General features: G+C 34.3%; 1 protein-coding gene across 6 annotated transcripts in view; it reads left to right on the top strand.

Moving 5' to 3' along the window:
- LOC117107301 (serine-rich adhesin for platelets-like) overlaps nt 1-7,498 on the top strand; it is a 22,473-nt gene extending 14,975 nt beyond the window's left edge. For all 6 annotated transcript variants that reach the window (XM_033248944.1, XM_033248941.1, XM_033248939.1 and 3 more), the window contains 9 exons: nt 75-313; nt 509-704; nt 1,896-2,324; nt 2,683-3,099; nt 3,484-3,528; nt 3,959-4,053; nt 4,428-4,648; nt 6,263-6,378; nt 6,842-7,498. In XM_033248944.1, coding sequence (XP_033104835.1) covers nt 75-313; nt 509-704; nt 1,896-2,324; nt 2,683-3,099; nt 3,484-3,528; nt 3,959-4,053; nt 4,428-4,648; nt 6,263-6,378; nt 6,842-6,852 — 1,769 coding nt within the window. In that variant the 3' untranslated portion in view covers nt 6,853-7,498. The remainder of the gene's footprint in view (nt 1-74; nt 314-508; nt 705-1,895; nt 2,325-2,682; nt 3,100-3,483; nt 3,529-3,958; nt 4,054-4,427; nt 4,649-6,262; nt 6,379-6,841) is intronic.
- The last annotated feature ends 7,446 nt before the right edge of the window (nt 7,499-14,944 follow it).

Here is a 14,944-nt window from a genome sequence, read left to right as displayed (position 1 = left end):
TGTTGTACATATATGTGTGAATTTATAATATATATACATACAATATAATGACATATATTTTTGGTTTCATGCAGCAACTGCAAGAATAGATGTAGAAGTTGGTGTTGATGATCCTAAGAGCCTGGTTATCTTTGACGGTGGGAGAACTGCTGTCCTTTTGTGTGTCTACCTTTTGCCACATAGGGGCACTGCAGACATCATCAATTCCCTGGGTGAATTGGAAAAGTTCCAGGTTACTTCATGGCTAGCTGAGGACGAGCAAGGAAATGGAGCGATTGCAACAGTCACCGCACTTCTTAATAAAGAAACACAGGTACTCTAACTGGTTTTATTTCTACCAATATACTAACAAGTGTAGTTATTACAACATTATTATTAATATCAATATTATAATTATTATTTAAAATAATAATAATAGAAGTCATGTAGTGTAGTTATTACAACAATATTATTATTCGTATAATAATATATATAATATTATAATAATGATATTAATATTTTTTAATAGATACAGACGATCAGAGATGATGAGCAGTTTGTATTTTTTGAAGCATACGTTGAGTATGATTTAACGAACATTGACTGCTCTGGAAAAAGATACACGTTCGTCTGTACGGATGTTGGACCGTCTGATGCTGCACGGCCTTTCTGGGCGCAGTCCCCACAAGCTCAAAGAACGTTCTGCACTAGGTTATACTGCGTTCGTAAGTATACCATACTAGTACCGTATTGTACATTAAGGTGTTTTCGCAAGCTTACGAAAACGATAACGAATACGGTTACGTCATTAAATCTTTAGAAAACCCTTACTCAACAGTAGCATAGGCCTATGTCACAACATAGGCGATTCATGCCTTTTGCATATTTAGTTCGTACAGCATATTGTCAAGAAAGTTTTAGGCACGAATTACGATAATGATAATGACGTATTCGTATTCGTTTATCGTTTTCGTATGCTTGCGAAATCTCTGAATATAAAAGATACTGTTTATCAACAGTTAGGCCTATGAGAGTTAATACACAATCATGCAGTGCGTGCAAAATAATATTATATTAGGTTGGTATTCTATTGTTACTCATCATCACGTCTATCCTTATTATTTTTATCACCCATAATTTTTTATTAAGATTCTAACATGACTGACCCCATTAAAACTTTATACTTAGGTGAACGTCTATGTTATACACAGACAGACGAACAACGGGTTAAAAATGATTACATCATTTTACACTATAAATTTATAGAACTTATATAGTATTTATTGTGCTTCTATTTTTAACTGTCTATCTAAATCAATATCATATTGGATATGCTTCATTATACGAAAGTGGTACCAAGTTTATCGTACTTGTATTACCGTGTTTCTATTTTTAAGTAAATATGTAAATCAGTATCAGAAATGGCATCCGTCATTATATAATTAATACCCAACAGCTCAGTATCCGGAATTGCCATGGGTGCGGGGTGTGCATATTAGTCCAATTTTGGTATGGGGGTCTCATAGATTCCAACCCGGGTCAAGGGTTAGAGCGTTTGGTATTAATAGGCGTTCCAGTGACTTAATACATTTCTGCTTTGTTCTACGTGAAAATTATAGACCTAACTGTAGAATTGTCTATAACTTGATTATCTTTAAATATTTACTACAAAATTTATAATCAGTACATTCTCGACTATCTAGATAGTCCTTTCTTTTAAATATGGACCTTTTCCAATTTGGGGGAGGGTGAGGTGTGTTCGCACCCAGCACATTGCGGCTCCAACCCCTTGGATACGGGACTGTCAAACTCACAAGGCCTACTGACACCAACTTCAAAATTGTATTTATTACAAAATCCAAAAAATATTACAAACATCGATGCTAATGATCGATACACACTTGTTTTGCCCACAGCACAAGCAGAGCTAAATGTGAACGATCTTCAGTTTACAAGTAACGGTGCCCTACTAGATGGTGGTGTACGCACCATTAGTGTCGATGTTTCATTCACTCCTTCCTCTGGTACAGCAGCTAATGTCAATTCATCTGGTCCTGATCGGTACAATGTTCTAGTGTTCCTCTCCTCTCAAGAAAATGGTGTAGGTGTATTTGGCTTAACAAATGCCGTCCTTTCTGATGAGGATAAACGGTTGGATGTCCAAGATGGTCAGACGAGTGTGCTAGACGACTTGACTGTATCGCTTGATCTCACAAATGCTGAATGTTCGAATAAACACCTTCAGTTTATTTGCGCCACTCTTTTACCATCTGAAGCTGCTAAGACATACTGGGCTCAATCTAGACAAGCGACAACTACTCATTGCGTTCCTTTCGATTGCTATTGTAAGTTGTAAACACCAAAGCAAAGTGCAACTTTAAAAAACTCTTAACATTTTAGTACAGTAGAACCCCTTTCAAGGGGACACCTTCGGGAACAACAAAAGTGTCCCTGTGTCCATCCCTAAATAGGCATTGGCCGTAGTGTTAAAGGATATACCTTCCCTCGTTTCGTGGTCGAAAAAATGTCCCCTTAATAGGCCTAGGGGTGTCTGAAGGAGGGTTTTACTGTATTTATCTCTATATGATTAACCTATTTTTAACAATTTGTGCTGAAATCTATTTCCCTTTCTTTTGGTTTTTATGATATTACTGAAATATGTTTGTATAATATGTAATGACATTATTTTCGTATATTCTGCAGCGTGTAAAACTTACATATCCGACGGTGGAACCACGTATGCTTATATCAGTGAACAATTGCAAACGACTACGCTTTCTTTTGAAGTAAAGGCGGAATCGCATGCGTTTATACGTCTTTCACCTGCACCACGTGACGATTATAATGTATACGACATTCGAATCGGGGCCAGTATTAACAGAAAAATCTCAATATGGCGTGGAGAAATCAACCAAGCGCAATCATCGGAGTATAACGGAATTTTAAACATAAACGAGTTTACAAAGTTCTGGATAACGTTCAGAAACGGCCTAATAGCTGTAGGATATGGCGGGTCATCGGAAAGTATAGTTGAGTGGCAAGATCCAAATCCTCTGCCAGTTTCATACTTAGGGGTACGAACAGCAAGGGGACCGGGATCTTGGAGATTTTGCGCAATAGGTAAGCATAAAAGGAATCTCATATAGCCATATATAGGCCTATATGAATTGAGTTGAGTATTATAGACAATAACATAAGAGGGTTGTAATATTTTAAAGCTCTGTACAGATTATCAAATTTTCATTCGTCAAAAAAAACTGTTGTATGCCCATGGTGTGCCTTATAGGTCTATGGGCTGTCTCTTATACACATCTAGATGTGTATAAGAGACAGATATATAGAAGTTCCCTGTCGTACCATGATTTATTTGTAGATAAATTATATTTTCCGATCCCGATCCGAACCTTAATTCTTGGTGTTATTATGTGTCTCTTTTGTATTGTTTCAAATAATAATTATAATGTAACATTGCCATTAATTCGGTTATCGTATACTTTCTGATAGGCAGTGGTGGAATACCGGAGTACGTTTCACCAACAGGAGTTACAGGTAATAATTTAGTAAAAAGCCTACAATCATAATAGCAATGTCCTTTTTTTCCTCTCTTGTGTCAGTCTGCTTTACAGATAAACAGTATGATTAGGCCTACATGCCCTAAACTGCATGTTTAACTATGGTTCAGCTAAGCCTCACCCACACGCAGCGAACCCCCTTTAATAAACCAAATCATCCCCCCGCCTTTATTAAATAACAATCAAATTGGCAACAAAATTTACATGCTAGAAGTTTACGCTTTATGGATGTAGCTTGTCCCAACCTCCACCTCACAACATCTCTTTCCATGATCTAAATGGAGACGCCTTTGAACTTTGTATCTCTGCGTCTCATGCGAAAGCCATCATTAAGACATTTGTTGTTACGGGTCTGTGTGATAAAGTACTGAGGGTTGTGTCCTAACTATTTACTTTTTATGTTTCAGCGTGTAATAACTTCGTTGAGAAAGAGACTGATGGAGACTGTGACTACCAGTTCACATTCCCACGTCGACAAACCCCATTAACAATTGCATTCCAGGTAAGATTAAACGCGATACTTACCTACTTCAATAAGGTGGTGAATATGCCTGGTTTCTATAAAATTGCTACACTGTCGCTACAGTGTTTTCAGTGCAATCGCTGTAGGCCTACTGCGTAGTCCCCGACGCAATTGGGAACGGTTCCCGATTCGGTCGACCATTCAGCATCACCGAAACTGTCGGCGATAGCGTGTAGTGATTGTATGGAAACCAGGCTTTAGGACACAGGCAAAATGTACAGCGCGAGATTTGAAGAAACCCCAAACTCAAAGTTATTAGTTGTAAGAGCCCGAAACTCAACCACTGGGCAGACCGCTCCCACATTAATGTCTGCTACGTAGGTTTCATACGGGTAATTGATATTTCTTTTAAGGTACAAGCACGTCAGTCTGCACAGATAGCCTTGTCGTCAAGTCAGGGAGAAAGCGTTCCCATGTACGAGATTGTCATCGGTGCTTATTGGAACACTCTAGTGTGCGTTCGCAGATGCAAGAACTGTGCGGATGAGGCATGTGAATTCAACCCATGGTTACTGACACCGTTATCATTTAATGCGTTTACAGTGACTGTTGACGCTGGAACAATTACGGTCAGGTATGTCAAAAACAAGTGAAGGGAGTATAGTATGAAAGAAAGTGTAAAATTTAGCGCCTAATCTCTTACAGCATTTTGTGATGAATAACACCAACCCCAACCTTAAAGTTCAGTGGAGTTGTATAGCTTAGTAGTTGTATAGCATAATGGTTAAGATACTCCGAGGCTTCTAATCCCAGGGTCCTAGGTTCAATTCCATTAATAGCAGGATATTTTATAACGACTAAAAGCAACTCCACCCACCACCAAGCCTCACAGAAACATGGGTTATAAAGCATCGTTCCATCCTGTAATTGGCGAATTATTTGCTGCTGGATGGGAAGGGGGTGTGGTTGGGTGCAGACGATCCATCGCACCCACTCAAATTGTATTAGGAAGAATATTTGTTTATTGTTGATGAATTACCGGTCAGATTTTTTAGGGTATGAGAGTGCAATTTCCGGGCACCGAGGTTCATATTCTCAAAATGTTCGCACCTCAGCACCAACCACCGCATTTTGCTCTAAAACGACAGTATGCTAATTAAATAAAACATGAGTTATATATACACAGGGTACAGTATGCTTATTCCTCCATGAATAAATAAAGTGCAAGATACACGAACATAATTACCGTATATTACAAAAAATGCAATATCAATAACAAGCAATGTGCCCCTATATTATACGAGTTGACGGATATTGCGAAATATATATATAAAATGTGGCCTAAACTAAACATGTGTTATGAATACACAGGGTACAATATGCTATGCATTATTTAGTAAACCTATTATGGCTTTTGAATCAAGCAAGCTGTATACGTTAGATTTTCAGATAACAGACTACTGATATATTATTTAGTGTTACTATCTAGTAAACTTTTGGTTTATTAATGCCAGGAGGACCATGTATGGTATTCCCATCATATGGAAAGATCTACCAGGTGATAAATACGCAATAGAGCATTAAGAATCAGGGGAATCAGGGGTCAATATTAGAATAAGCTACTGTGCGTTTCTACAGGAGTTCAACTCAGGCCCTCCAGTCAGGGTGGTAGGGCACACGCCAAGGAAAATCTGCAATTTTGATTAGATACTTAATAACTAATAGATATACTTATTAATCAATTGGAACTGATCGATTTTCACTTTTCTCATTAAAAAAATCCCTACTATGACATGGCCCAGGCCGCCCAATATACATGCGTACAACCCGTAGCTGAGCTATGGCCCTGGTTCGAGACGAACACGTGTCAATTTTTTTTAGAGTATTTTAATCAACATACTGAAGAGGCCGCTATGGTAAAACTTCATTTTCAAAATATCATTTCTACTGTTAAAGTAATGTTTATTAACTACTATTGCTTGTACATACGTCAATATTTATTATATCTCATGGTGAAAAATATAAATGATAAAGAATAAATGGTTAATTGATATATTTAGTACAAGTATGAATGATTGACGTAATATAATAGTGCGTGTTTTGTGATACAAAGACAAAACTAATAAAAACAAGTCATATTAATGCAAATGGTGATTGTGTATATTTGGCCGGACCAATAAAAATAGCTTCCGACGCGCCTGAAACTAATTTTTATGTTTTTTTTTGTTTTTGTTTTTTTAATTTGCAGAAATAACGGTAATCTCATCCTCCAATGGACCGATCCTCAGCCGTTCTACCCAAGTTACTTCAGTTATTGTACCAACGGTTATAGAAATACTGGAATCTGGCGTTTCTGTGATTCTGGTTTGTAATTTCAAATTATATTTATATTATTAAATTTAAATTTGTGCATTTAACGATTAAAATGTACAATATAATGAAATAAATATAACATAGGGCCTATTAGTGTTCATTATATCAGGGACAACTAAAAGAATTAATATGACAGCTGTTATATAGTAGGATAGAATTAGTTAATCAGTGTAATAATGTATACGTTAACCCCCTGATAAAGGTCTACCTCCTAAATATCTCTTTGATTATAACTTTCCCAAAATATGTGGCAAATTTCAGAATATATATTTGCATGTTTTATTATATATATATATATATATATATATATATACATATACATACAGATATATGTATATATATATATATATATATACATTTTGATGTATTATATGTATATGTATGCCTATGTTTATATATAAGTATTTTTCAAGTATTAACAATTTTACAACATGTTTTCATCTTTATTTTCCAGATGAATACTAAGGAAAACCTCGTACGCATGATGTTTTCGAATTATTTCTTTTTCATTTATTTTATTTGGCACACATCACACACAGCTCAGGGACTGTGTCAGCATCATTGCGCCATGACAGTACAAATGGTGCCACTACAGCTCCCAAAATACAGTACCAATATATTAGGATACATTATGTCTGGATTCCATAAAATTGCTACACGCTATCGAAGAAAGGTGTCGGCGATGCTGATTGGTTGGTCGAATCAAGAAGTCTGTTTGATTCCTTCTTTTACAAAAAGGATTTTACAAAATATATTCATGGGTTTACTTTACAGTTTTAAGTGTAGCTACTAGGATACTATTGTCTGTTTTTAAATTAGATAGTTAACACGGCATCATTAAATAAACACACATGAGTTTCCGATAGCATATACACTTTGTCATGAATTTTTAGAAGGTTTTGATTCCTTCATTTACAAAAAGTATTTTACGAAATTACATTCATAAGCTTATTTTCCCGTTTTAAGTGTAGCTACTAGGATACTATTGTCTGTTTTCAAATTAGATAGTTAACCAGGCATCATGAAATGTACACACATTTTGATGATGTCATCTTACATAAAAAACATAATTATAGTCATATTTCGATGAAATAAATCGTTCATAATGTAATGATTGTCTGGTCTGTTATTTAACAGTAGTCAAAATCGTACCCATCACATCTAATCTACACGCTTTAGGAGCTGGAGTGAAAAATACTGAATGGATTTATGATACAATAATATGCAATGAAAATGAGAAACACAAACAATAGATTTGAACCGAAATCCACACAAACAAGCAGAAAAACTATAGATCACTGGAAATATTGAGAGTTGTTTTATAGGCAAAATATTAATCATGGCGGATTTTTTGCTTTATCTCTGTACCTCACCTAAGCTTTATGAAAGTCTCTTCTACACCAATTACTAAATATTTCTGAGCCTTTATTAATCCACTGTAACCTTAATTAATTTCTTTTTAATAGCATGATAATTTGTTATTAAAGAAAAACAGTGCCTGTAATAAGCTGTTTTTGGAAAGTGTATATTTTAGCTGCTAAGGCTTGATTTTAGGGTTAAGGTTAGAGCATGACGAAAATAGGCCTACTTTATAAATGATTAGTCGTTCTATCGGATATATATTTATTGCCTTGTCTTGTTAATAGGCGCCGCCATTCGCTATTTTCAATGATTTGAACTTACAATATTTCATCACAACAAAATGTTCATAACACACATAATAGATCTAACATATATACTATAATATAGTAGACATATTAAATTAAGTGTATAAAACTATCCACTACTCTTGTCTTAAAGCATTAGTCGAAATATCAGGCCTAGTCTTGAAAATGATTTACTTGACAAAAATAATTTTAAAGTTCTAAATATGAAGCTCGTTGAAATATTTTGCCTCTAAAATGCATATTATCAAATCCGTCAAGTGAATTATTCTATAAAGGATTATAAATTGTGAAGAAAAATAGTGAAACTGGTATTATTTGCGGGAATGAATGTCTCCCGACCGGAGTTACAGATTATTGAAAACGAACATTGCTTAATTTTGAAAGATTTTAATCGTATGTGAGATCAAAAACAGCTGTAGGCCTATTTTAGTAGTCATTTTTTAAAATGTAATCAATATCAATATTACTAATATGGGAGGAAGATTAAAGTGTCTCGTCCTCTTCATTAAATATATGTCGATAATACTTGCTTATAGAAGTTTCGGTAGCATTTTACAGAATCAAAAACGATATTTTTTATTTATTAAAACTGGTGAATTGACTTTTAAAATCAATATCGAACAATATTTATTCAAATTCTTTAATCCAACATAATATAAACCTATGTTAATAAACTCAAACTCAAAATAGGCCTATCCAGTTGAAAGATTTTTAAATTAATTATCTTCACTGCATGGTAGGTCATTGTTGATGAAACAGATAATATTTGTTTTGATTTAATTTGTTCCTGATAGCAATATCGATGAAAATATTTCGTTCTTTATTAGGATATATTCAAGAATGATAATGTTTTAATGAAGAATGTAATTTTAAATCAATAATTCCTCAGTATGTTTGGCGTGTGCTTGATATTATATTATACTACCGTATCATAATATGATCAGTGGACCACATGTTTTGTATATAGCATTATATACTAGATGTGTATAAGAGACAGATATATATATATATATATATCTTGTGTGCAAAATATTTCCCAAACCGTTATTTGAACCCAGAGAGACCTGCTGTCTTCAGTCTCCTTAATCATCCTGGAGTCCGATTGGAAGCAATTGATTTTTCACACTCACACATGCACGGCAGAAAGAAACAAATTTATTAGGACTGCATTAACGACAAGACAATGTCTCCAAAAAGATACACTTTAATCAATCATGGTACAATAAAGAAATACACACCAAACCGTCTTGCGAGTTCGAAGTATACATTATCGACAGTTTATCCTGTTTATTCTCTTCCTTTGTTTCTGGTAATTTGATCAAATTAAAAGTTGGTTGGCATCTGTAGGAATACGTTTAAGAAGGTTGTTAAAATAAAAATTATTATCATCATCATTAGGCCTATCATTATCATAAATCATTAACATCAGCATTATCCTTTATTATCCATTATTATAATTTGTTGTTTTATTTACAAAAACAAAAACATACTAACCAATTACCATCAGAAACATCAATCATAACATTTCAAAATATTAATAAATTTCAAAAAACTATAAATTGTTGAATTAGGCATAGGACTATGTAAGAATTTGGCCAGCGTTTGAAGACGGGCATCTCACCAGCACTGCCTATCGTCAACCATTGTTTCACATGAGGAAATTCAATTACATGTATAATTTGTTGTTTCATTTACAAAAACATACTAACCAATTACCATCAGAAACATCAATCATAACATCTCAAAATATTAATAAATTAAAGGCTACATTCGTAAAAATTATACGGGATTAAAGTTATCAACTATAAATTGTTGAATTAGGCATAGGACTATGTAAGAATTTTGGCCAGCGTTTGAAGACGGGCATCTCACCAGCACTGCCTATCGTCAACCATTGTTTCACATGAGGAAATTCACTTACATGTAGGCCTTACAACTTGGCGAGCGTGATCACCAATCGGGATCAAGCGGCATAATAGGCCATGGGTACTCTTTAGGCACACATACAGCTAAGCAGCAAACAGGTCTAAAAAGCAATTGAAAACAAATACATTTTTATGAAACCAAGGAAATGTGTACAGTGCAATTGAAAGACATTTCACGGAATAAACCAACGCTAGATAAAATTTAAAACGAGTCAAGTTCTGTGAAAACAGTACAAGATAACATAAAGTAACAGGGCGGATCCGGTGAGGCAAAATGGACGCCCATCCCCCACCCACCCACATACATGTCAAAAAAATAATTGAATGTGAAATCAATCAGATAAGAGATTCTGAAGCTTTCAGGAGGCATAGGACTCTGGTCCCATATAATACGTAAGAGAGCATCCCATGCCTCAAACCTTCCTGTCTCAACAAATCCTCCCCTTCCTCGATCCCACTCACACCACCACCATTTGCCACTAGCACCACCCCGGCGCAAAATTATGGATCCACCACTGAGTATAAGAATATCGCTCAAACAAATAATACAGTACTGTATCCCTAACCTGAACCAAAGTTGGAAAAGTGTTTAATAGAAATATGTAACTACCATGCATAAAGCTTAAAATTTAAAGTTCGTGCTAATTGTTTGCCCTTTGACGGAAGAAATGATTAATGGTTAACGCAAAAATTCGGGGCTATGTATATTATGCAATTGAGGATTCACTATTTTAGGTCTTTAATTTCTAGTAGACTACTGTACAGTTTATCCCAGACTAATATTTAAGATTTTCAGCCCAACAATTTAAATATATTCTGGAACATTATTTACTTCACGCTCTTTGAAATTCATAATAATGTACTAAATGAATACCCTATAGCCTGACCCATATATGGGCAAATCACGTATTTTATGGCCGAAAAGGATAAAGCCATGTAGAAGCTGATGGCATTTTTTTAGATGGTTACTCTAATCTCTGTGCAACTACTACTAATTAATATGCCTGGTTTCTGTTAAATTATTAATTACCGGTATTAATTGATAAGCCTTCCAATTATGAATTATTAAAGATAGATGTTAATGATAATCGGGTTGAACTTTTTATTGTCTAGGGTAAAAAAAGCCGATAATAGTGGTCCACTTACGAGCAAAATGTGTCTTTATCGCAAGTAATCTCGTTTCCATCGCTTGAGAAACAAGGGTTGAACGAACATATACAATCTACGTAATCGCTTAGAACCTTTTTGTCGGGCAAAGCACTAGCTAGAAAATGAATGATAAAGTTGTCATTAAAAAAGTTTTTCGATTTGCTGTTTTAACGCTCACAAATCTGCATTTCGGTAGTATATATTTAGCGGCTAGAAAACCAACAATTATGTCACCCTCCGATTAAAGACCACATTTAGGACCGAGATTTCCATGGTTTTTAACAGCTTTGGTCTCTAATAAGAATAATACAAATAAAATACATTTGTTAATATGGGATCACGGATAAGTGGTCTTTAAGTAGAGGTGGTCTTAATTTGGAGGGGTATTTAATTAGAGGCAGACCTGCATATTCGTTCATTTCGTGTTGAGGCGCACCCCAGCCCTAAATTCTTTATTCAACATCTTTCACAGTGGTACATCACAACACAAGAAAGGCAAAACTGGTAAAATTATGAGCAGAGCCAGGATGATTCAGTGCCGGTACATGTTTGTCGGAGGGGTTAAAGGTGTCCGTTGATGGGTAGGTTCATTCTAATATATTGTATAAACAGTTTCTCGCTTGTTTAGGCCTAAATTTTCTGTCTGCTATAGGTACAGATTTCGCCACCCCGTGGAACTGCCAATATAAAAACATACACTTAGTTGTTTTTTATTTGCATATTGTAGCCACCATAGTACTCTATTGATTCAAAGTATCTTATTCCTTTATTGCTTTTAATTTTATTCTTATTAAGTTTTACCGAATAGCGACTAACAAAAATGCAAAAATTACTATGAATAATTAATTTAAATTTAAATAAAATAATAATTTATATAGGCCTAGGTATATTTTAATGAATAAATATTCTGGTAATTATCTTTAAGTAAAAATTTAGGACTAATATTTATCGGTACAACCTACTTTTAAACTTAATTAAATAATTTGAGCATGCACACATTTTCAAGAGCTGTCACCCTCACACCCCACCCTCCTCAAATATTTACAGATGATTTCAAGATTGACCGCAACAACATGAATTTTGTTTTATATGGTTTTATACGGCAGATAGCAAGTCGCCCGCCTACCAGTAATATACATTCACAACATTCTAGAATTTTTAACATATGAGCGTCTCTGCTCTTATATCTCATCACAAGCACTTAATTTATCATACCATCACATATGCCTAGTCTTTTCATTCCTCTGAATAACAGGTTACTTCTTATGTGTGAATGAAATACAGTGGAATTTTACAAACGAAAAAGAGTTTATAATAACATTGTTAGTTTTGTCCCTTGAAAATTAATTACTTTAATGGTCCTCCATTTTACTATGACCCTTTTTATTGGAACTAACTGTGCAAATCATGCCATACGTGTCTAGAATATTGACTTAATTTGATTTATTCAATTTCGGCATCAACAGTACACAAAGGTAAGAAATGAACACTAAACACATACAAATGCCAGTATTGTCAAAGCGAAACCGAATCACTGTGGAAGAGATCACCTGTAGCAGAAATATAAATATAAATAATTTAAATGCAATTTAATTTAAATATTAAGTAGTTTTCGCCGCACAACGTTAACCTTAACTTTAACGTTAGTACCCAGCATGCAGCGCGATAGCTCCGCCCCTTTTGTAAACAAATCGATATACACATGCGCAAACCCGCAACTAACGTACGTCGAGCACGTAAAATCATGAAATTAACGTACTCCGCAACGCAAGATGAATAAATTATCAAGTCATCCGTTAACGTTAAGGTTAACGTCGTGCTTCGAAAACTGCCTATTATAAGAGGAAAAACTGATCTATTTGCAAACTAAATATTCTTGGATTTGACCACAATATTACAAGTTCAATTGCTCTATGAGTTTTCACAAAACCAAACTAATAAACTGGTTGGATTTTCCAAATAGTGGCGTTTCCCATAGTATTGCCCTTTATATTAAAGAAACTCCCATCAAGAATTAGAAATATTTGATTGAAAAATATTATTGATCGAAACTTACCTATATAAGTAGGCCTAAGCATCACCAGTGCAGTAAGAATAATTAGCACTCTTGGCAGCATGCTACCTGACGAGCAAACTCCTTCCTAGTTTACCTGCAATATGCTCAGGTATGACTTAGCCCAAGCTGATAGTCTCAACATAATGACTTTGTTAGTGCGTCATGGTTACAAAAAGAGTCGTAAGTCGTCCTTACCATCGGCGAACAATCAGTAAGAGAGGTTATTATTATTACAGTACTGACTACTGTAGGCCCATTATCAATAACTCAACATTTCAATCCGCGTCATCAGCACTCTTTGTCATTGTGAATTATACGAAATTGAACATTGTTAATCGAAAGGTCTGTTTTCCAACTAGAAATGCCATTTGTTAAATGAACATTACACTATGTCTGGGAGGCTTGAAACTATTTCCGTTTCGGCAAAACACAATTTGGCGCAGATTGTTATTGGCACCTTTATATTACTAGCAAAATTAAAGATACACTATAAAATCAGAGAAAAAAAAAATCTTCAAAAATTAAATTAAATTTTAGAACAGCTCATTTAAAGGATCGATGAAAGTGTGAACTTTCAACCAGAAAGAGATAAAAAATATAATTTCGCTGATTTATAGACATGTTACTATAAACATCTTTAAATTGATTACGAGCCAACTAAACTGTCTATGCAAAAGAATGCAGAAAAATTTAATGTAAGTTAATAACTCACTTAATACCCCTGCTTAATACACAAATTAAACAATTAAAATATGGAATTTAATTTTTAAATTCTTCAGCTCATAACATCTTTAAATTTTTATCTATTCTTGAATGTGATTTGATAACGTTAACATATAGGCCTATCGAAATATTGGCATTGTGATGATGTGGATAATGCAGTTGTGAACCGCATTATAGAGTACCCCTACCGTCTATTCTCACAAGACGTTATACAGAAACAATAATTGTAGTTAATCCTATTACCCATTAAATATTTATTGTTTTTCTTGTATTAAAGAGAAAATAAATAATATAACAATTATTATCAATAATAATATTTATTAACAAATGATTATTATTTTATTTAATGAAAACATTGTACATATACATGGACTTCAAGTGAATTCCAAAATACGGGCCTAATTACATAGTTCAAACATCGTATATCAGATTTAAAAATATTATTTTAAGTATGAAACAGATCAATGTAAACATTGAGATGTATAACTTATTTTTAGGTTAAATTAAAGTATAAACATTATCGTTGGAAAGTTACTTTGACGTTGTTAACAATAATACATAGACGAACAATATATCAACTCTATATAAACATACTAACATGGTGAATAGGCCAACATGTCATATGAAGCAACAACGCTTGCACCCGAAGCAAGTTGCAACAAACAGTCAGTGCAATAATACATCAAAACCACACGACTAATTTCTGAGTTATTATTTTCTTAATTCAATTTCCCCAAGCAATGCCCGAAAGATACTTCTAGGCAAGAGGTCACCTTTTAGAATTACATTTATATGCCATGGAATCCTTGCAGCTAGCACTGAAACATGCGTGAACCACTTCACTTTTATTCAATTATTCTTTTGCCAAGTGTTTTATGAGGACCACAATGGAAGTAAGTTTTGTGTATCCTCAAAAGTCTGTTTTATCTTGTTGTATTGTATTGTATATTTATGAGTTCCTAATAAAGTTAATCAAAGTCAATTCCACCAAAACAGGGCCCGAAAGCCACTTCTAGGTAAGGCGTTACTTTAAAAAA

The sequence above is a fragment of the Anneissia japonica genome, unplaced genomic scaffold (genome assembly GCF_011630105.1).
Source record: "Anneissia japonica isolate Jap-2015-1 unplaced genomic scaffold, ASM1163010v1 scaffold211_len1577895_cov191, whole genome shotgun sequence".
NCBI classification, from domain to species: Eukaryota; Metazoa; Echinodermata; class Crinoidea; order Comatulida; family Comatulidae; genus Anneissia; species Anneissia japonica.
This window is presented reverse-complemented; position numbering and strand designations above follow the sequence as displayed.